This window comes from Oenanthe melanoleuca, chromosome 2 (genome assembly GCF_029582105.1).
Source record: "Oenanthe melanoleuca isolate GR-GAL-2019-014 chromosome 2, OMel1.0, whole genome shotgun sequence".
Classification (NCBI taxonomy): Eukaryota; Metazoa; Chordata; class Aves; order Passeriformes; family Muscicapidae; genus Oenanthe; species Oenanthe melanoleuca.
This window is the reverse complement of record NC_079335.1, coordinates 19,089,176-19,110,682: the sequence shown is the minus strand read 5'-3', so window position 1 is coordinate 19,110,682 and position 21,507 is coordinate 19,089,176. Positions and strand designations below refer to the sequence as shown.

The window sequence follows — 21,507 nt, the reverse complement described above, 5'->3', positions numbered from 1 at the left end:
ATTCATTATTGATTATGTTATTGTAAATCGTTTGCAGGTGAGAGATATTTTGTATTATTGCTTGAGCAGGATCCAACAGTCATGAGATAAAAGGCTGAATGGGAATTTCACTTGATGGAGCACATCAGATACTCTTCTGTTGTGGGCTGCCAGTAGTGCAGCAGAAATTCCAAAAGGAAAGGTTTTAGGTAGAAAATACATCAACTGCAGCCTACATTTCCTGAACTGGACAACATGAATCAGGTAATCATTTGTCTGTATGTCTGTGCACAGTGTCAATATTGTGAGGTTGAATGCAGGTGATGTGGCCTTCTTACAGATGGGAATTCATCTTTTTCCCTTCTTCTGTTTCACAGACCTGGTGCAAGAGAAGAGCCAAGCCTCCAAAAGCAGCTGCTGGAGGCTTTCAGGTATGTGATGTCAAACACCTGAATCACAGGGCAATTGCTGTGACAGGGCCACTTCAAATGTTTGTGCTGTCTCTAAGGTTCCCATCACCTTTAACATTGCATTTCATTTTAAATGGAGATTTTAAAAATTATCTCTTCTACTCCTGCAAACATTTTACAATTCTCTTTGTTAAAAACTAAACAACACAAAACAAAACAAAAGAGGGGAGCAAAGGGACAAGGACAACTATGGGTAGTTACCTTGATCTTATACATGCTTTTGTATCATTAAAAGAAGTATGATACAACAACTGGAAGATTATGACTTCCCTTAGCTTCAAGCAGATAGTACCAGGAAAGTGAACAGGGACATGAATACTGAGTCTAATTTATCATATTTTTTCCAACTATGCAGCCTGAAACAGTGAAGTGTTTATGTTGAAATACTGATCAAATTCACTGTTTTCTTGAGGGTGGCTTTCAGGTTTTGTGGGATGGAGTAAGAATGAAAGAGCTGTTAAGCTGGCAGTAGCTTTTAAGCTGTTGGCATCCTGAACTCCTGGAGAAAATGAAAACAAACCAACCACTTTTTCTGCACAAAAACCACAAGCACTTTCCTCCAGAAATTTTTATTAAAACAGCTACAATAGTATCCTAATTTGGACAAACATTTTGTGGTTATGAAGTACTTCAGTGATCTGAAAATCAAAATATAGTTTCGAAAATCTTATTTTTATAACATTGAAATTTTCCAGTGTAGTGAATTTTTTTGTGTGTTTGAAATTACCATTCATTTCCTCTATGTATTTTTTTTTTTTCCAGAGTCCACAATTTTTCATCCTAACATATTCCAGAGAAAATCACTGCAGAGTTGCACATTCGTCATGGCTTTCTTTTTATTTAAAAGAAGAACAGTAACTGTAAAAACTTGCTTTTGCATATTCAAAAATTCCTTTGAAAACATTGGTGCAAAGAAGGAAATCACTGCAGAGAGTAATTTCAGACACTTCAGTTTTCAGTGGAAATGCATAAACTGCTGAGTGGAGGCTGAACTGGGGGTGGGGTGAACATTCTTTAGAAACAGTACAAAATTACACTGAACCATCATGCTGAACATGCCTAGCTGCAGAAACCTGCTGAGGTCAATTAAAATCTTGATATTAATTTTCATAGGTTTCAGATTAACCTCATCTTTATTTTGTGGAATTATATTATGATGGATTTATTTTATCCTCAGGCTTACACGCTTCTGTCTTCACACTTATTGTTAAGTCTTCCAATAATGCTGGTTTTAATTTGGCATTCAAGTTCTATTTCTCCCTGTGAGAAATATGTGTATAATACAAATAAAAGCTAGAAAATGGTTACCTGAATATGGTATCCTGAAGAAGAAATGGTTGCCTGAATTAACGTTCTAAAATGCCGGGTTTTTGTCTGATGGAAATATGTTATAGTTTGACTCTGAACTATTTAAATAAACATCCTTTATTAAATAAAAAGTGGTTGGTGTGATAGTCTGTAATCTTTTTCTGAAATCACCCATCCTTGTTGATCTTTTTATTGTCTGTCCACTTTTGCTGATAATCTTGAAAATTTCTGGATCTGCAGTTCTGAATGCCAGACTCTTTTAGGCTCTGTCTCTAAGAAAATGCTAATTAGTCTTATCTATGGCACATCATTACACTGCATTAGTTTATCCTTGTAATGCATTGGTATAGTTTAAATATTATATAAAATGTGACTAAATTCCAGCCTTGGTGCAGCTATATCTATAAAACTACACAGTCCCAAAAAACTTGAGAAACTCATTTTTTCGTGTTTCCCCATGAATCCACAGTGTAATGAAATGTATCAGTCTGAGGATAAATTATGGGTATGGATTTTTTCATAATATATCTGGCAAGATAGCTCTGAATCAGATGAATAAATCAAGACTGTTTTTAGCCCTCCAATTCCGTGTGCTTAGATGTCTGTGGCTGATGAAGAGCAGTGTGCCAGGAATCAGGATTCTCATGTGCCATCTCCCAGTCGGTGCAGTCTGTATCCCTTGAGCACTAAAAGGAAAATCACAATGAACCAACCACTCTCTTTCAAGCTCTGTCTGTACAGTTTGGTGTTAAACTGGCAGGAAAATGTGTGCCAAAAGCACACTATAGTACAGTACTGTCAAATTTGGAGTGAAGAGAGGTGTGTGAGCAAAGCTCTAGGCAAAAGAGGAATCTTTATGTTAGCCTCTCCAGTTAGAATTCTTCCCATAAAGTCAGGAATGTCGACTGGCCAACTGCCCTGGGGGATAATTTAGACAATTTGGAAGACCTAATTCAAAATGTTTGAAGTAATATCACTGAGAATTGTCTGCTACTAGCATTACAATATTGTTATTTACAATAATTGTCTGTTTAATCAGATTACAAAAGGAAACATTCACTGCCTGTGTACCTGTGTCCAGAGGAGTTTTTGTAACCCATTCTTATGTGCATCTTTTCCGTCATTCAGATTATCATGTTATTTTGTAACCATGGAGAAGCAGGGAGGGATGCCTGTTGGTCGAATTTAGATTTCTCCGGCTGAGTGCAAACCAATTTTTGAGAAAAATGAGAAAACATTTCTTAATGTAAATTGCACTGTCACTCCCTTATATCATCAGTGCAAAATGGATTTCTTTCCAGATCATCTGAACTGTATAATTAGCATATTGTTAAAGCATAGGTTTGGATGTGTAATATTGTATACATTTTCAGTGACTAAAGATAAATGCAATTTCATCAAAGAAATTAATAATTGGTTAAATAATAAAAGTTGGTTTTGTCTTTTTTTTTAACTGAGGCATCTTTTAACAACTTTACCATATTTTTGTCTAAAAATTATTCTCTGCAAATTTTTTAAAATCTACCTGTGTTTTGAGTAGAAATGTTTGACAGGAAATATAAATAACCATTGTTTCTAAAATGGTATAGCTCTTCTGCATGGGATGAGCCATTTCAGGAAAAGGATAGGATTTCAAGTCTAGCATCAGCACAGAAATAGTGTCTGTGATTTTGGTGCTGTGCTCCCTACTGACTTAACAAACAATCTCTTTACAATCATTTTCTTATATTTCTCATGTTTTGCAACTGTTTTGGTTTAAAAAGGTAGGGATTAATTTGATGTAAGTCATCTGGCAATCACAGTGTGCTTTTCATTGCTATTTTATGATGATTTATATGCTTTAGACTTCAGAATTATCCATATGCTATATTGCCCACTAACATTTAAAAAATACAGTATGGTTGCTGAGTTTAATTCATTTATCTTGCCTGGGTATTTGGAGCATGTATAAAATGTAACTTCTCCATCATGTCATAAAAAGTTATTGCACTCCTAGGATCATGAATTCAAGAAACATGACATAATAGACTGGCAAATATGGCCTTGTGTCTTCTGATGATGATCCAAATCCACCCACTTATCTTGATCTGCCTATATTGTTAACAACATGAGTTGTCATACAACAAATTTTTCATTTTAACTGTTCTTTATGTACAGTGCAGTGCAGAATTTACTTTTTATTGCCTTTCAGAGGGAAGTATCATACCTCTCAGTGAAATAATGGATTTGTCAGACACTGGTATCTTTATTGTGTAGTGCTTTTAAATTCTACACTATTTATACCAAGCTCTCGTGGTGTAGGACAGGTGAGATGTGATGCCTCTGTTTCTCCCTGAGAATACTTAAAGCTTTCTGGATACTGAAGTGTGCTGTTGATATGGTAGTTGTGTGGTCTGTGTTGTAGCTTTCAAGCAGAATTATTTTGTTTTTCTAAGTACTCTATGAAAGTGCAAAATGTAAACAGCCACTAGAAAGGACTGACAATACTAAAGGTTCTACTTACACTCTTCATATTGATTTGCCTGCTTCTTCCTACCATTATTATACTCATTCAAAAGTGTAGACATTGATTTGCTGTTGGGTGTTTTATTTCATTTGTGCAAAACAAGAGGGAATAGCAATTTTTTTTGCATACAGTGCTAATGTTTCATTGTCAGGAGTTGCTTAAATGGGTGATTGTGAAAAAAGTCAAAGAATGATGCATTATTGTAAAACTGTTTGGATCCAAGAATGTAAAAACAGATTACACATTTGTCCTGGAATGGCACTGAAGAGTTAGCTGCCACTCAAATTAAAAGTGTTTTAATTGGCGTAAATATTTCTAGGAAGATGGCAATAAATTAGAAAAGGTGTTTTCTGTGTACTTTGGTGGCAGGTAAGAAGGGAGTGAGTGGTTTGCTTTCTCGTGTTACCTGTAATATTTTGGAACAACTGAACTCAGCATTTCAAAGGGTTTCCTATTTTTTGAGTGTATCTAAGAGATAAAAAGCAATATATAAATAAATATGTTCTCACCTACCTAAATTTGTTGATTGTAATAATTTCAAGAGTGAAAGCATGCAGTGTTTGGATTAAGATAAATTCCAAAATCAAATTAAAGCAAAGACCTCAAACATCAAGTACTAAATTTGAAACCAGTCTTTCTCTCTGATTGTCTCTTCCTGTTATTCAGAGAGTTCAGGGTCTGAGCTTTGTTTAACTGCTCCAAAAGGTGATATGGAGTACATATCAGAAACATAATCAACCCCCACTTGCAAGCCTACTTGCCAGAGACAAAAAAAGATGAGAATATTTGAAAAGGGCATTCCTTTCAGAATGCCAAGATATGTTATTTTTTTGCCGTGTGGATTACAGTATCACGTAGAAGCTGTTGGTTTCTACAGACACAGATCCTTTTGTCCTAGATACTATGATACTATGTAGATTATCTGTCTGTCTATCTATCTATCTATCTATCATCTATCTATCTATCTTCTATCTATCTATCTATCTATCTTCTATCTATCTTCTTCTATCTATCTATCTACTATCTATCTATCTTCTATCTATCTATCTATCTATCTATCTATCTATCTATCTATCTATCTTCTATCTATCTATCTATCTATCTATCTATCTATCTATCTATCTCTGTGTATCTCTTTTACATTTTTATATGTATGTCTATATGCAAACACAGTTACAGTCCCCACTCTGGATTGCATGCTATTTAAAGAGAGGCCAATAAAAGGTTGGAGAAAGGAATTGTTATTACTTCCAGAGTTACAGAGAGATTATGAGTGATATTGGATGTCCCATAGGAGGTAGGCTTAGATCCAATTTACTGAGCCCTGATCTTTCAAAGATTATAACCTAAATGTTTGCTGCAAGACTGGCCTTTTCTGAAATCTGTGCATCTTCTTTATTTGATAGTTTCTTTGAACTGTTATTATGATATGCATGAGAAAGTACTTGCAAAGGCTTGAGCTACTTGTTTATAGGAGTTTCTTTGGTACTGTCTTCTGAATATCTGTCTCTCATTTAATAAAGTAATTTCCAGTATTTTTTATTAGCTGTCAAGAGGAGAAGACAACATAAGCATATAGAAATACCAAAAGCATGTCATGGCTATATTTGGCACATTGGAAGACTTTGTGAGCTGTGTGGGTTTATTTATACATATATTTTCACATATTAATAAGTGAAGGTGCTAATGTTACAATCTAGCCATAAAGATTTTGTTTTATATGAAATTACATTATTGATTTAGAATTCTAACATACTTATAAATGTTTACAAAAAGTGTGAAAACATATAGAACTTGTATAGAGCATAGTATGCAATTTTCCTCCAGGTATAGTATTATTTCCTCCAATACTTTCATGTTTATTCTCTTTAAGTCAGTATGAAGTTTACAAATATGGAGTTTTCTTTTATTTCATTATGCTTAATGATTAATGAACTTAATACTTTTGCTGTAACTTGAAAGTTTCTAGTTTCAGCTTAGGCTTGACTGGCAGATGATTTGTTATCAATAGGGGAAAGACAGAAAGTTACAAGTCAGTTGTGTGAGGGAGAGCATATGTGCCTTACTGCCTGTGTCTTTTCTGACATTTGCTTCTGGACATTGTTGGAGGCAGTCACTGAGAGCTTGGGTACAGCACAGTACTGAGGAGGAACACTGAGGCCACAGAGGGCAATAGGGGGAGGGCAAGTGGCAGCTGAACTGTCCAAGGAAGAAGTGTCCAAGGGACAGCAGATGAGTAGGAAACTGGTACTGGACTTTTATATAGGTACTGGAATATAAAAAAGGGTAGCCCCAGCTCCTGTATGGAAGTTCAAGTTTTTTCTGATGCTGAAAGGCTTGAGTTTTTTAGACCAGTAACTGCAACGTTGGTTATGTAAAAGTAGGATTTGTTTGTGAATAGATATTCTATTCCTTTTAAGCTAATGCATTGTGTATCCTGTTAATGTAATTTGTTAATTGAGATGAAAACATATGGGGGGAAAAATGGTAGAATCAAACTGTCTTTCACAAAGAATCCTTTTACAGCAATTTGTCTGTGCCTATCAAAAAGGAATTGTTAAGGTGAAAAGTATTTATGTACATCAAAGGGATTGTCACAGTTAAAATAGAAATTTTGTCTTTGCATTGATGCATGTGATTTTTTAATGGAGAGGTATAGAGGAGCTGATATTTTTAGGGGAATTTTTATTCTATTACATATGATTTTGTAAAGTGCTGATTTTATTATCAGGGAAATAAAGATTCCAAACGTATTTTTCAATATGATCATTTCGTATATACTCATCCTTTTTAACTCTATATACTTAATATTAGGCTATGCTTCTTATATTCTTACAGTAAGTCACCATTGCAGGATAATAGGAAGCAGCTAAAAATTGACATTAGTATTTTTAAAACATCATAATATAGGTACAGCTTTAAGGGTTTAATGACAAAATAATTCTGTCACCCAGATATATTTTGAATTATATTGACACTGCCTGTTTCATGACTACTCTTTGCCAGAAATACTTTCCTACTTCTTCAAAATCGTGAGTGTATTTTAAGTATTGTGTTTTCAGAAGCAGTGATTGCAACTGTCAGGGAAAGTTAGGGCTCCTGTCACTAGCCCTGCCTTCCTCTGAGACTCTGAGTCTCTTATTTAGGCTGAAATTTCTAATAAGGCCATGGAGTATGTGGACTTGTTCCCAGTCATGGTTTACAGAGTTATAGTGTAAGCTGTGAAGAGTCAGTCTCAAGAGGTCATTCTTCAGGAGAAAGTCAGTCTGTCTACATCCTAGTGCCACAGAACATGTGCCAGTCGTGGCTCTTCAGGCTCCCCAGTCTCTGCATCTGCCCAAGCAGCAATGGGATGTTCAAAGCCTGCCCTTGTGGAAGGGAGGTGGTAAGGCAAAGCAATTTGGGATATCCTTTACACACATGATGTCCCTGAGACTTACTCATATGAAGGTCAAGATCATTCCTGTACAGAAAGCTGCCACAAGACCAGTACTCTACTTAAGTCTTATGTAAGCCTTAGAGTAGGATTTAGGCAGTGCACAGGACTTGTGCTCAATCTCTGTTCAAGGGTTTATTTCACTCAAAGTTACAAGTCTGCTGTATAAGTGAGCATCACTCTTATATCAGCTTCAAAGTCTTGGCTATGCTAAGATGTAGGTGCATGTGAAAGCAGAGTGATAGTACAGGCTGAGGCACTGAAGGGTTCTCTGGTCCGTGTCCAAGCCCAGCAGTCAGTTCCTGTGTCACAGAGCTGTGCTGGTCACTGCTGGTACTTGATCATAGAAGATGTAGATAAGCACATAACTCATGAGTGCTGGAGCAGTGCAGAGCCATGTGTCTGCTATGCATGGCCATCCTCAGCAAGTGCAAAGGAATTATTAATTTGAATCTTGATATTGTACATTATAGTTATACTACATTTATCTCTATTTATAATAATGTTGCTTTTCATATAAATTGTATTTATAATGGATGTGACTATATATTGCATGCATGCAGTGGAGCATAGCATTCAATCTCCCTTTGTCCCTGTCTCCCTCTTACTTTCCTAATCTCAAAAATAACTAGATCTTTTCGATGGTTACACTAAATACTGACAAATTTGAATCTTTCTTGAGGTTTTTGTCTTTTTATTTGTGCTCAGAATTTTGTTGGAAATATTGAAAGGAAATAGGAAAATAATTTTAAAGCATCTGCTTATTTTGCAAGACATTTGGGCACTTTGGCTCACATACTTTTAGCTAGTAAGCAGTGGCTTCATAGCTCTGAGTATGCATATCTGATAGAAAGCAAATAACTTATCTGCTGTTACACAAATGAGAGATGAAAATAGATCCTTCTATCTCTAAGCAGAAGTACTGTAAACTGAGAAGGCACCACAGATATGGTCACAGATGATCTCATTGCTTTGCTTTCAGAGTTAAAAAGAATACTTTTCAAAACATTTTTGCTCATGTAATATATTTCATTACATAAATATTAATACTTCAGTCTTCATACTTCGTTAACTTCAGTAGCTTTTTACATTCACTGGCAACACAGGCTGCATTGATATTTGTCTTTTTTTTCCAAGTAAAAAAGAAATCCAACAATACTGGGTACATGTCTGTGCATGCATATGTCTGTGATTTATTTTATATAAATAGCATATATACTTGTTTAAATAATACTGTTGAAAATAAAATTAAAAAAGAAAACAGTGAGCATCTTCCAGCTAAAAGTATTAAAAAAATTTCTAGGGAAGAAAGATTGATGTAGGTGATGGTGAAATGTTTAATTTTCTCCCATGCAGAATAGCATGTATTTCAGAAAATACTTCAGTCTGAGTTATGTAAGCTGCATTTTCAGTTGTGCCCACTTTCTATTGTTTTACATACAGTGCTTCACAAACCTCTAAGTGTATTTCAGCTATATGAAGTAAATAAAAAGCAGACAGACTCAGAACTGAAATGTTTTTTGCATATATCAGGTGAATCTGCACACAAAGGGACATTTATCAGGGACTACTGTTACTCTGCTGAGGAAAGGGAGCATACCCAGGAGTATCCATAAACAGATGATGATCTTATCAAGAAAACCTTCAGTAATATTGTCAGCCTGCTCTTGCCAAGCCTGGCATTTCAGTATCCTGTGTATTTTGATGGAAAGGGAGCACAGCTGTGCCACCTACAAGTAGCTGGGATGACGAACCTGCTCAGCCTAATGGGTGTGTGCAGTGTTACAGTAGAACTGGGAATCATGTTTGCCACCATGGACTGTCCATGGGAGAATGCAGTTTGCAGTATTCCTCTCACAGAGAACTCAGGGAGAGCTCTTTAGCTACACTGGATGTCTGTGGGGATTTTTTTTCTGTGTTTTTGCAAGTGCTTCTACTTCAGGTTTACCTCAACACATGGAGGTGGTATCAAACCTTTTGAGCAACACAAAGATGGAAAACTATTGAGAAAAACAACAAAAAATTTTATTCTTTTATGAGATATGGAGTTAGAAAACAGAGGGCTAAATTGTCCTTGTAATTAGTAAACTTGAAAACTAAATATCTTTTCTTCTTATTTCATTGCAGGATCAGGATTTTGCCATGATGGCTGGGTTTATTTTGCATCTATCTGAGAGCAGATGCTGATATAAACACAGTATTTGCTGTATTATGTGGAACTTGACTCTGAAGCAAGTGAAACAAACCTTTAGCATTATTAGCATATCTTGAGTAAATGTATTTTTCTTTCTACTTCTGTCTCTTTTTTTTCTTTTGTTTCTGTAAATTCAGTGAAGCATTCCAAATAAAAGAGAAGTCTATAGAGCTGTATAAAAATCTAAAAAGTGAATGAAATTCTAGAACCATGTTCATCAGGTACTCCCTCCTTTCTGACTTGGGGAAAATACAGTGCTTTTAGTTCATGTTAAACCTTAAAAAATGTTTTGATGGCATATGTGACAAAAAATTATTATATAGTTAGCCATTTCCATTTCTTTAGTATCTACTCAATTTATGTGCTATTAACATTTTTTCAATTAATTGCCCTCCATTCCAGTTCTGCCCAAATGTAGAAGTTGCATTGATATTTCAAATTGGTGCAGAATCTGTTCAACACCATTGGTCTATATTTTTTCTAATCTGGGATGTGATCCTGTATTCCTACTAAATTCTGTAGATTACAGGAGTGTAAGGTACTATAAGACTTTTGTGAGGGACTATAAAACTTATTTCTTTTGTATTTTATGTAAGTAACTGAATACAAATAGAGTGCTAAAAATCTCAAACGCATCTACAAATAGAGAATCTTTGAATTTGAAGTGTCAGTCTCTTATTTTGAAACTATAATCTCTGAAAACTATGTGCTGCAAGTGCACCTTGGCATCAATGAAATTGGTTCTGCATTTCAGCTGAAAATCTGGAGCAGTTTGTGTGCCCATACCCTAGTTCATGTCAACCAGTCAGTGTCATGGGCATAGCTGGAGCCTGGTGTAAACTAAATAACCAGCAATGAAAATTTTTCTCAAAAAATTTTTATGGCAAACATGGTGATCTGGCTGCTTAGCTGTAGGAATGGGGTTTGACCAAATGTCAGGTGAAATCACATCACTGGGTGTAGTGTAGACTCACTTCAGTTTTTCAGTTTAGCCAAGATTCAGCTGAGAAATTAGATATTAGAATAAGTATATTTTATTTTAGTGGTTTAGATTTCGAATTGAGCGCTGTAATAACACAGATGCCTTGGCTGAAAAAGAATAGTAGTGTTTGCATTTTAATTCTAAATGGGAACTCATGCACTTCTCTTGTGTTTCAGATTTGGAGATGGATGTTTCTTCTCTCACTCTGGCAAGTTTTTTGCATTGCAATTTTCTTGAATATCTTATGATCCTCTTTTTCCAGGTTTTTTTTTGTGTCCTGATCAGACCCAACTGGAGTCTTCAAATGGCTTTTCCTGACTTCCTCTCTCTTGCTTTGTTTCTGAAATTTATTTCTGTCCCCAGCACCACCCCCACCCCCCCGCCCCCCATCCTTATGTGGTCTTTTTTTCTCTGAAAATCTTTGCCTAGGCTTTCCCTATCCTCACTTTCACAATATTCCTTCCTTCCCTTTATTGCCTGCTGTAGGACAGTGCTGTTGCAGATAAGGATAGCACCTGCACTCTGCCATTTGCAGTACTAGCAGCAGGTAGAAGAGATAAAGAAACTCTGCTTCTGACTTTCAGGGCTCTAAAGAAAGGTAGGGAGCAGCAAGTTTTTTTGTTACAGAAAACAGAGAAGGCTTTTCATTTGTCATCCTTACCTGGAGTGCACAGCTGCCTTGTGGGAGCATTGTCAGATGTTAGGCAGCTGAGTTAGGCATGAAGCAGCTTGTGGCAGCTTCTCCTGCATGGTCTTTGCTATCTGGACCTGCTTCTGAGCAAAGGCAGAGGAGATCAGTCAGTTAGAGCCATAAGTACCTGTGGCCTATTCTTGTGTCTGCTTCCCTCATGGCTAAGAGGTTTGGTTAACTCCGTTCTTTAAGTGGAATGTGTACAGGAAGGATCAAGGCTGGGGGAAGGATTTGCTTGTGGGTGGTAATAACTTCAGGAAAGAAAAAAGGCTGCTATATTCAGAAACCCTCCACCACCTCAGTGGCAGCAGAATAGCAACCCTCCCTCCAAGGTGACTCCAATCCAGAGTTGTTTTCTCAGTTTTCAGTCCCAAATATGTTCCTCCTTCTATATTTCTTGTCCTAACACTGTCCTGCCCCATCTTTTGGGAAGCAAAATTAAGTTTTGCCTTTGCTTGTAGGCAACCTAAATAACCTCTGGTTTTGCCAAGACCATTGAGACTGCTGTTTTCATAGCAAAGCAAATGATAAAATTTCTTTCAAAGATTGACTGTAATTTAGTCCATTACTGCTTGGACTCAGTGTGAGTTTGTCTCGTACGTATGTGTCTTTCTAGTAAGATAACTACAATTTCTGTATCCCCCAGTAGACTTGTAGTGCTGCAAATCAGACTGTGCCCTGACACCCCCCAGGTCTTCTCACTCTGGAGTCTGCTTACTGACTGCAGAATGGGTAATGGGTTTGTCCACTGTGAGGATTAGGTAACATTATGTATTCCCTGACAACCACAATAATGTGAGATGCTTTACCATTTTCAGGGATTTTTAAATTGAAGGTGGTGAAACACTGGAACAGGTTGCCCAGAGAGGTGGTAGATGACAACCCAAAAACATTCAAGGTCAGATTGAACAAGGCTGTGAATGACCTGATCTAATCAAAGATGTCCCTGCTTGGTGAAGGAAGGTAGGACTAGATTACCTTTAAGGGTCCCTTCCAACCATATTCCAAAAACTATTTGATGATTCTATGAATTATATGTTACCAGCACTCTTCCACAGTAGCAGAGGCAAGCATCTAGTCAGTGCTGGAAGAGGGTTTGCTCATTCATTCATTCATTTATTCCTTCACCATGAAGTGCCATAGCACTGACATTTTGGGTTACTGCCTTAGTGGCACAGTTATTTGTTTCAGGGTTTTGGGCTATTGAATGTGTCCTGTGGAAAGGGAATGTTACTGTTTGACCATTTCCATTATGTTATCTTTTCCAGTGCAATTACCAGCTAATTCAAAGCTCTTTGTGTTAAGCTAATAGCTTTTGACTCTCTGCTGTCAGCCACTCCTCTTTGTGCACTTTTCATGCCGCTTACCAGTTCCCCTACCACTTACCTATGAAGAACATTTATTTTTTCTTTGAGTAGAGGCTCATCATAGACAAATCATTAAATGGAACATCAAAAAGATCCCATCTGTTAGAGTTGCATATGGGTAAGATCACAATTATCGAAAGCCTCTTTTTTCCCCTTATGCTTATCCGTACAATAAATGTAGTTGTCAGCAGGATAAGTTCACGCATCGGATAAGGTCACAATTTCATTTAGTGACAACTTCCAACAGCATGAACTTACAAGGTTCGATTTATTAAAGAGTCAGAAGGGATAAGATCACTGCATGGCCAGCCTGATTTATCAGGGTTTGACTGGAGTACTTGAATAGAGAATGTCGTATTTCAAGTTTATGTTCAAAACTGTAGTTTAGTGTGTGTTATGTCTCAGAGACTTGAAAATTGAGGCAGGAGAATTTACAGGAAGTATCTCAATAATGCAGTTTATGTCTGCCAAACAAGTGTGTGAACCCTGAATATTGGAGCTACCTTATTAAGAATCACAGAAGTGGAAATGGGGTAGTTCTCCACTATCAGTGTGTTGCTGTGTGCAGATATACACGTGTTAGTTTGTTATAATGGAAGCAATCAAATATTAATTGCAGATTCTTCCAGTGCATATAGGATGGCAGGCAGATACTGGGTTCTGGGTTGGGCAGCACTTAAGAATTTCTGACAGTGTTTTTAACTAGCTCACTCTGACTTCAGAGCAGTCCTGTTTTGAAACTACAACATACACAATTTCTCTGCCATGCAAAAATACTCATTAGAGAGACAGGTGGCTGTGGACTAGAAATATGCAAAGAAGGAGCCATTTGCTTGTGGAAATTGGTAGAGCCCCATGATATCAAATAACCAATCTCTAATTATAGCAGAGGAAGAGCTTACTCATTGTTTTGAACCAACTCCACTTAGAAAACTAGTTTCAATTAAAAAAAAAACAACAAAAAAACAACCAAACAACTACTGCCCAAAGCTATCAGTGACTTGCTTAGAAGTGTTAAATGCTTATGAATCTGGATACAGGTTTTTCTGAATGTAGTTCTCCTTATGTTCCATAAAAGCTGTTCCTCATTCACCTTCAGATATATACTCCTTTGTTTTTTATTCCAGAATGTAGGTAGGTGGGTGAAAGCCAGTATTATTTTGTTTCAGAAACACTATATATGGTTGAATTTTTCTGATAGTCAGACTTGGTCAAATTTCTGCTAAGGGCCAAAAACTCTTGTTGGATTCCTGTGTACTCTGTGTTTTTTGGAGAGTTTTTTTAAATGATCCTGACTGTGCTGTAAAAGAATGCAAAACTAAAGGGACCTCTTTACCTTCTGTTTAATGAAAACCCTGTGTGGCATGCATGAAACAACATATGCATGTATGAAAAGAATCCTAAATTGAGTCCTTTCATTCTGGTTTTCTATTCACCAAGGTGGCCTAGTATCTTAAAAGCCATGGGATGTTTTATAGCTGTACTAGTGAGTCATGACTTGAGGCTTCTTTTACAGTGCAGCTATCATAAGTCTTTGAGTAATCACAGACTTTAAAAGTATGCTACATCAACAAGATAAGAGAAACAGCCCACAGCACTAACAGCATTATCTTTTACCAAAATTGATTAGCCCATACTATGTGTCTCAAATATTTTGTATAAACTTACTCAGCAAGCTGGAAATAAGTGTGTTCCTGAAGAACAAGCTGGGGGGGAGGGAGGGGGTGGGGGGAAGAAAAAGCAAAAAACACTTACTCCATAGCAAGGAATGGGCAATTAAATGTCACTACGTGGAATGTCTCTTAAGTAATTTTTTACCTTACTCATAAAAACTAAAAGCAGAGCATCACTTCCTCTCTACTTATATTTCTTATTGCAGCTTCTGTCATGCTTCTTGCTGTCCTTTTCAATTGTGGAGCTGGCAAGTCTAGAATGAAGAGAGTAAAACTGCTTCTCTATTTGTGTGGAAATTAGGAGTGTATGACATATTTTATTGCAGGGGTAGGAAGGAGCTGTGTTATAATTTGCTGTTATGTGAAGGAAGGTTGCATGCAGTACTGAGATGGTCTGTTGCGATTGCTGATTACTCGAAGCGCCTAACAGTGTTTGGCACAGAATTTTCTGCTTCCTTTGGGTTTGAGCATGGATTAAAGGAAGCTGCAGCAGTTTTTGATCCTTTCTGGTTTTTTTTTCCTCCCCACATGTTGGAATTTCCATGGACAAGTGTGTGTGAAGAGTCAGTACCAGCTGAGTCTTTACACTTACTGTGAGTGGTGATACAGCAATAAAGTCTCAGATCCTCTTCCTTCTCCTGATGTAATCTGTGAAGATTCTGAGCAGTTGTGCAGGGGGTGGTAGCTGTAGAGAGCACTTCAGATTTACATCTGAACTTCCTCTGAGGCTGAAGGGGAAAATCTTGTCTTGCTGACACATTTTTCAAACCATTTTAATTAAGAGTCACAGGGTGAGGTTCTCATTTTCCAGCAAACACCCTTGAAGTCACACATTACTTCAGGTCACAGGTATGGCATTTAAACCAGCATCCCTGCGGGAAGTCAGCAGGCAGCAGGGGACAGCCCCAGCTGCATCAAGTGGGAGACTGAGCCCCTGTGTGCTGCAGTTGTGGTGCCATTCACCAAACAGGAAATTTCAGAGGAGAAGAATGTTGTAAATGAATGTAGAAAAGTAGCAGCCAGTGTTAATTTTTTCCTGTAAAAAACCAAAGATTTTCAGATGAAAAAATAAAATATTTGCCAAGGACTAAATTGTAATGTGCCACACCATGTATATGCATAACCAGATTGTCTCATTTTGCCAAAAAATGCAAGCAGATTGTCCTTCCCAACTCTGACATTCACCCATAGCATTAAAATGGCTGCTGGTCATGGTGACAAGAGAAAAATGTATCTGTTTTGGAGAACTGCAGTGAAAAGAAGAAGAAAGGTTTTGCATCAAAATATTTTGCTACCCTGTCTGCAATCTACTTCTCTTTCATGGTGTTCTAAGTGCATGGGGAAGCACAACAGTTTCAGTGCAATTCAGCATAATGTTGCCCCATAGGCAGTACATTTCAAAGTATTCATATATATTGAATATTGCTTGAACCACAGCTTGGAACTGTAACAAAAGAGAGTAAGAGAGAGGATCTATAGTAACTTATTTAATTATCCACAGAAGGGAAAAATTATGTTTGGAAAAAAATGCTTGTTCTTATGCTTGCCTCAAATCTGAACTGCTTATCAGGTATGATTCATGTTATTAATTTTATTTAAAATATAATGTGTAATGATGTGTACCTTAAAACTTTGGTAGCTTTTTGGATATCACTGGTTGATCTGCCCTAAGTTTGTCGTTCTTAATCCATTAAAAGACAGGCCTGCTTGTAAATCCACAGGTACAGATAAGGAGTCACTGTTTGACTGTGTCTGAACCCTTTTCAAATGAAAAATGTCAGTGGCAGAAAGGGAGGCTGAATTATTTTTTAAAAGGGTTTTCAAAGATTCTCATGATTCCTCTGGTATCAGTTAAATGTGACATGTCCATAGACGTGGCTGTTTTTTAGTGTGTAAAAGCAAGCAAATGCTGCAGTTTTCATCTCTATGTAGAGAGAAAATGCTGCAGTATGGCTAAGTGATAAACATGTTACTTTGCAATTTCTCTCTTCCATAATTAACATATAAAGAGATTTTTTGAAGCTAATACAATTTGTAACAATGCGACTGTGAGAAGGAAAAAAATGCTTTTATGGTTGTTTGGATGTGTTGTTTTTTTCTGTTTGGATGCATATATGTCACATGTGTAAATTAGATATAATTAATCCATAAGCTTTCCTGCTCACATACTGCCTTATAAAATGTCATAACACTGGCATGATGAGGACTCACCCACATCCAGAGAAGCTTTTGTAAACCGATACAGCTCTATTTCCTAGATTTGTTCCAGTTTGCAGGAAGGATCTGATGCACGATTTTACGTAGAGTAGTTTTGTAATCTGCAACACTCAGAGGTGAAATTTAGATTTCTGTGCTTGAAAATGGAAGCTGGAGCCAATTCTTCTATTTGGAAGATGGTCAAGATTAACCCCTGTGGACAAGGAAAAGCTTTGCAGCCTGAGTGCAATGTAAATCCAGACATCCAGGGGAATGTTTAGCTCAGGGAAGTCTGAGGCTGCCTGTGAGCCAGGAGGAGTTACTCACTTCCTTCAGCCCAAGGTTCATTTCACAACAACCACGAGCTCTAAATCTGGGACAAATTGACTCCTTGCACAGTTGGACCTTGCTCTGTTTGTGGAAAAGCGTTATCTTTATTTGGGGTGGAGTTGTTGAGATGTGTTGATGCAAAAGACAGGAATCACTGTTGCATCTGTTTGGTATGGAAAGGGAGCAAGGGGCTTTAGCAGTCATGGAAAACAGATCATGAAAAATCATGGCTTCACCAAACTTGAGGTGAGCTCTGCTGCTCCTGGGAACACAGAATTTTTGCCTACCTTCAGGAAGGGCAAAGCTTGGAAGTGCAAGAGCATGGAAAAAAGCAGTCAAGCATCTAAGAGGAAAAGTATAGACCAGCCTGTCCTTGTTCCGTTGCATCCCGGTGAAAGTCTGAAAGCAGAATTTATTTAGAGAATAGTGTTAGAAATTGTGTATATGAATATAACTGTTGCTGTATTTTTAAATGAGACATTTGTTGTAAAAAATAATCTTACTGACGACACTGCTTTCAAAGAAGAGTTGTCTGGACTATTTTTTTCATCTTGAAATAAAGTGAAAAAAATATGAGGTAGGAAAGGTCGTGGCTGAATTTTATGTTTCCCTCCATGAGAATGATCAGTTGTGTTACTATTTCTCTTTGCTGGAAAATCCAGAAAAGTTAAGGTGAGCTAAAGCAAAAATTTCTCTTTTAAGTGTGAATTCTGAAGTCTTTGATTTAAAAAATAAAATTTATTTTAAAAAATATATCATACAGTAAAAATCATTATGCACTAAGAAAAAAAATCATCATACAGCTTCCTCATTTCTTTTACTTATTTTGTCTTGTAACATTAGGCCAACAATTAAAATTATTTTTTACTCATTCTGAAATGTTATTGCTTGTAAAATCTCAGTTCAAAATCCTTTTTGTAATTGCAGTAAATGCTTTTAGTAGTATCTTGGAGGTGTTGTGAATTTTTTATGGTTGTTTGCTGTTTTTCTCAAAATTTTAGGTGCTGCATTCTTCCACATGTGATCTTGTGCAGCAAAATGCATCAAGGAGATTAATGCACCAGGTGTGGCTGTTATTGGACTCTATTCAGCTGCCATTTCCCCCCTCCTCAGCACTTCTTAAGAACTCTTATGGAATGCTGTTCTGACTAAAATTGCTTTCAAACTCTAATGTGTGTGAAAAGATGCAAGAAGGGAATGGAACTTCCTGAACCAAATTTGAATATAATTATAAGTGAAAAAGGTTTGTTTTCCTTTTGCAGGATGACAAGATCAGTTGTTGTTTTCAGACAAGCACAATTAATTCTCGTTCTGCCGCTCCTCAGAACACCGGCACAAAGGCAGAGGTGGTGGTTGTGAAAGTGCTCTCAACACTGCTTGTTGTCTTTGTTTGCAGGAGAGTTGGAGGTGGTCCAGAAAGACGGGGAGCGCAAGATTCAGAGCCGGCAGCAGCTTCCTGTTGGAACAACATGGGGGCCTTTCACTGGGAAGATGGATCTGAATAACAACACCTTGGTACGTAGATGCTCCGCGCGTTGTACCGCGTGTGGCTCCTCGGGGAATAGCCTGGACTGCTCCTCAGACAGAGCATTTGGGAACAGCCATTGTTAGCTGGAACGGACAGTGGTACCTGGCTCTTTTCCAATTCTTCATCTGTGGCAACCATCCACATGAAGTTATTTGGAGCACAGGTTAATAGTGTTTAACTTGTTCTTTTGCTGAAGGGAAATGTCACTTCCTTGTTTGCTGAGCCAAGGTGTTGTGTTTCAGTGGTAATATCTGATTTTTTTCGTGGCTTTTAAAATTTTTCATAGTATTAATTGCTGAATACTCAATTTATATAAAAAGAAAGGTATAAAAACCAAATAACTACATTATTTTAGGATAAAATTAATTAAATTTGCCTTAATGTAACTGAACATCTTCCATCAAATTCATATTTTTTTGAAAAGCATCAAAAGATACCTGTCATATAATATATTCTCAATTAGCCTCATTTTTTATTCAGATTGCAGAAAGTATGTGGACCATTTTCCTTAAAAGTAATGCTTTGCTGATCTCACTTCACTGCACTGAAAATCATGTCATTTCTAGGTCTTAATTTCATCTTTGTTTGTGTTGGTTTTAAGTCTGAGCTTCAATATTATTTGTGTATAGTTCAGATTAATTTTCTGAAAATATCAGGAAGGAAACAACTAATATCTCTAGAAGGGTTTAAACAGTCTTGGAACGTTGCATTGCCCTGTGGGATACTTCTGAAGAACCATTATCTGCATCTGGATCACTGTTTGCTGTTACAGACCTTGCACTGATTGTATTTAGCATAAAGACGTGTGGGATGGTTTCTCAGGAGGGGATTACAGACATTTGGGGTGCACACATCTGCCCTGCAAATGGAGAAACTGAGCTTCCCAGTGTTCTCCAGCCCTGGGGATTGTGCTGCCCTTGGAGGACCTGAAGAGAGTGAGGAGCATGGAGTGGCTGATGTATCATCTGGGACAGTGTGAGAGAGGGATTATGTGGACAGGGGAGGAAAAGGAAGAAATTGATTGTCTTCATCTCCTCCCTGGAGAACCTATGCCTATTCAATGGAGTTCCCTTTCTAAGGGTTGCAGGGTAGGATGCATGTTACTTTCTGTAAATATGCATATTAAAATTTGAGTGAAGTATTTTTCTGAGTACCCAGTATAGTATAGATCTAGTGCATAGCAGACATTTAAAATCATACTGTTTTGTACTCTTTAGTATAATTTATTAATCAAATGGTGCTAAGAAATGTTACAGAAAGTGGCATGGAAACTTTGTCTAAATTTCCAAGAGTTCAGTATTCCCAATCCAGATCAGATTTCCCATTCAGGCACCTGAATAAAGAATAGATTTTCAGAAGTACTGCAGAGTCAAAGCACCTTATTGTTACAAAGGAAAAACTGGAAAAATTGAGCTTGTCTTATTTTCTCCATCCATTTAATTTTTATTTCTTTATCTATTTTAATATTGACCTGTCATCATTCTCAAAATATTTTTCATAAAAAGTCATATGTTATATATGACATATGTTGACCTGTAACTCAAATAATTTTCTAAATCCCAGTATAACTAATTTCATCAGTTTTCACAAAACAGAAACCTTAGTCCCATTGTAGCTCAGAATCTGTCCAGAATATCCATACTATAGAGAAATGCTAGTTTGGTTTTACCCACTTGTACCACTTTATCAGGTATATACAACATGAAGATAATGTTTAAGTATGGTAGATGATATTGATTGTCCCTTCTCTACAAAATTCATTTTATCAGATATTCTTGAGATGCATTTGCAACATGTCAGCAGCCAATCATAAAATTTTTTTTTTTTTTTTTTTTTTTTTTTTTTTTTTTTTTTTTTTTTTTTGGTGATGTTTTAGAATAACCTCAGCCCTAGCAGGAACCTGCTTCTCCCTTAATAGCTCAGGAATGTTTTAAGGTCTGTTACTGCTTTTTAAATTTGGACAAATACCACTATTGCTACATCAAAAACATTTAGCTAAGATAGTGGGTTTAATTAATTGAGCAGGATGCACAATTGATTTAAAATTTTTTTATTGTAATGGGATAGAACAGCTTTCTCAGTGTAGTTCACAGAGTTGTGCAATGAAAATCTTCAGGACTTTTTTCTCATTAAACTGGAAAGATAATTTTTTATTGTCAAATTAAAAATCACAAAGTCTATTTTTACTAACACTTGAAAAATTTTACTTTTGTTTTGCCTATAAATATAGACACATTTGGGAATCTGAAAAAGTTCCTGTAAACAGAATTTTAGTCCTCAGAAATATTGTTTTGTCCCCTGAGAAGCTCCATCCATTGAAAAAGTCAAGGTATTATCTTGGGCAATCTGATTTAACTTCGAAGTTGCATTAGACTTTGAAGTTTGCCCTGCTTTGAGCAGGACTTTGGACTGGATGACCTACAGAGATGTCTTCCAACCCGAGTTATTCTCAGATTTTAAGTATTTTTTTCTTTTTCCCAGATACCAGATGTTTCCTGTAATACTACATTTGTTACTTTAAAATGCTGTGTGAAGAAATACAAACCTTTTGATGCAACTTTAATATGCTGTTAAAGCAACAAAGCTTCAGCATCAGCTTCTACATGGTTTTCTTTTATCTTTTCTTTTTTTCTCTTAAAATGATTCTGAGTTTTTAATGGTTTTTTGACACATTTGATTATTTATCTCACTACTGTACATGTTCTCTGTTGTTCATCAGGGGAGTTGGGATTCTTAGGTTATTTATATCTGTTTTGGGAATCTCATTTGGGTAGAGCCTCACATCTCTAGAATTCAATCAAACTTTCACATGAGCAACTGAAAACAGGTTTATTTCTTTTCTGAATG

General features: G+C 36.7%; 1 protein-coding gene and 1 long non-coding RNA gene across 4 annotated transcripts in view; one reads left to right on the top strand and one right to left on the bottom strand.

The window, feature by feature from the left end:
• Positions 1-21,507, top strand: part of ZFPM2 (zinc finger protein, FOG family member 2) — a 302,873-nt gene that overhangs the window by 126,911 nt on the left and 154,455 nt on the right. For 2 of the 3 annotated variants that reach the window (XM_056483930.1, XM_056483928.1), the window contains one exon: positions 18,529-18,647. In XM_056483930.1, the coding sequence (XP_056339905.1) occupies positions 18,529-18,647 (119 nt within the window). Of the gene's footprint in view, positions 1-17,325; positions 17,379-18,528; positions 18,648-21,507 lie in introns of those variants that run through there. The other variant, XM_056483931.1, reaches the window with a different exon arrangement.
• LOC130249289 (uncharacterized) lies at positions 1,450-17,089 on the bottom strand. The gene is made up of 4 exons (XR_008839772.1): positions 16,818-17,089; positions 15,199-15,642; positions 11,537-11,649; positions 1,450-2,443 (listed from the first exon to the last, which is right to left on the bottom strand). It is a non-coding gene; the product is annotated as an uncharacterized LOC130249289 (long non-coding RNA).